At 38.0% G+C, this 1,922-nt stretch overlaps 1 protein-coding gene across 2 annotated transcripts in view; it reads left to right on the top strand.

Moving 5' to 3' along the window:
- ap3b1a (adaptor related protein complex 3 subunit beta 1a) overlaps window positions 1–1,922 on the top strand; it is a 64,192-nt gene that overhangs the window by 31,265 nt on the left and 31,005 nt on the right. For both annotated transcript variants that reach the window (XM_032539275.1, XM_032539276.1), the window contains exon 19: window positions 858–1,035. In XM_032539275.1, coding sequence (XP_032395166.1) covers window positions 858–1,035 — 178 coding nt within the window. The remainder of the gene's footprint in view (window positions 1–857; window positions 1,036–1,922) is intronic.

The following is a 1,922-nucleotide window of genomic DNA, read 5'->3' as shown; positions in this document are numbered from 1 at the left end:
CACACACACACACACACACACACACACAGATTCCCAGATTAATTAAAGTAACACAATCCTTAAGATTTCCGGTTAATTTCACTGGTGATAACACAAAGTGCAGTTTAATGCCACACGTCCCAGAATTCAAAGCATAAAACCTTCGTTGAACTTGGTCAGAAACACAACAGAGGAGTAACCGGTGTATCTGTGTACAGTGCAGCCAAACAAACGTCTGATTTTTTTTTTTTTTAAATAAAGAAGTAAGTTAATAATGGTTGATCCGATTTCTTGCTGCACATGGTGCTAGTAGTTTTGCACACAACAAGCACATACTGTAGAAGTTGGTTGGTTAGCTGCTTCTTGTTTCATTACTTCCTTCAATATTTAAAACTGATGGAAAATTACATTTTTGATTAACACTGTGCTAACTTTTTTGTTTTTGTACTAAAACAATCTGTTTCCTTTGACTGCTTCACAATAAAAGCCACCTCACGTTTTGCCAGTGGAATGCTATTAATGTGGAGCAGCAACTGTAGGATATGTTCAGTTAGTATTAGCAGTAACTTAATACAGCTCTGATACAATATTTGGAGAGTGAACGGTGATATCAATGCAATTAATAAACTGCTGAATTACATGCATGGCTCATTTCATGTAAATGCTGCGTGTAATTTGAAAACCTGGGCATGAATGATGTACTCCGCCACTAACAATGAGACCTACTACTACTGTACTTCTAAAACAGAGGTCTTTACAGAATGTAAATACATTGAATGTCTTTTGCTGAAGAAATCCTGACCATAAAAGCAATCCAATATCTCTCTATCTACACAGTTAATACTGACAGACTATATGTCATCTGTATGTCTGTACAGAATCAGGCAGTGGGAGTGAGGAGGAAAGCAGTGAAGAGTCAGAACATACCTCCAGTGATTCTGGAAAAAGTTCCAGTGGATCCGAAAAGAGCTCCAGTGAATCTGACTCAGAACAAAAAAAGAAGAAAAAGATGATGAAGGCACCGCAGAAGAAAAGCAAACCAACTGCTGCTTTCAGGTACAGTTAAACCCCTCCTGTCTGTGAGACTCGTAAGGCATCAATTTTCTTGTCCAGATGTTACCTTTTTCCTCTTTGTTGCTTAGCTAATGAGACAGGTGTGTGCTTGTGAGAAGCCGTAGTCGGCAACAAATGTGATCAGCACTTTGCTTCATCAATAAACTCGAACCTCCATCTGTTCACAAACTTCAGCCATTTTTATAATCTATATGACAACCCACCGTCTGGCATTACTTCCTTCTGTTCAGCTTGCTCTTCATCCAGTGTGTTTGCCAGGAAAAAAATGAATTGCAGAGAATTTTGATTCTTATACTTATACTTTATTCTTATACTATTTTTATCTTTGCACCAACAGCGAGGATGGCGTTTTTGTGATACACTGAAAAACATGAAACAATACAGATGTAAATCTTAGGCACCCTATATAGCAGGATACATTTCAAACTAGAGGCTGTCTACACAACAGCAATGTCAATGTCCACGTCAATTTATTTATATAGCAACGAATAAAAGGTAATCATATCTGTGCTTAACTGGAAGGAAAGGCCAAAGTGATTGTTAGAGGGTAGGGGTGGTTTTAATATGAAAAGGTAAATTGTTCCACAAGTTAGGGGCGGCTACCGCAAAGAGTCCATCACCTCTGGTTATGAGCCTGGTTTTAGGCACATCCAAGAGGAGCAGATCTGCTGATCTGCCACCAATCCTTAGATAGATAGATTTAAAAGTCAACAGTAAGATTTTAAAATGTTATATATGTGTGTGTTTGTGTGTGTTTGTGTGTGTAACCCTAACCTTAATTAACCCTCATGTTGTCCTTGGGTCAAATTTGACCTGTTTTCAGTTATTTGTTTCATTTTTGGCACAAAGAATGGGCGCTAAAAAATTTC

Source organism: Etheostoma spectabile, chromosome 16, assembly GCF_008692095.1.
Source record: "Etheostoma spectabile isolate EspeVRDwgs_2016 chromosome 16, UIUC_Espe_1.0, whole genome shotgun sequence".
NCBI lineage: Eukaryota > Metazoa > Chordata > Actinopteri > Perciformes > Percidae > Etheostoma > Etheostoma spectabile.
Note: the sequence above shows the minus strand (reverse complement) of the source record. Positions and strands in the feature narration are given on the sequence as shown.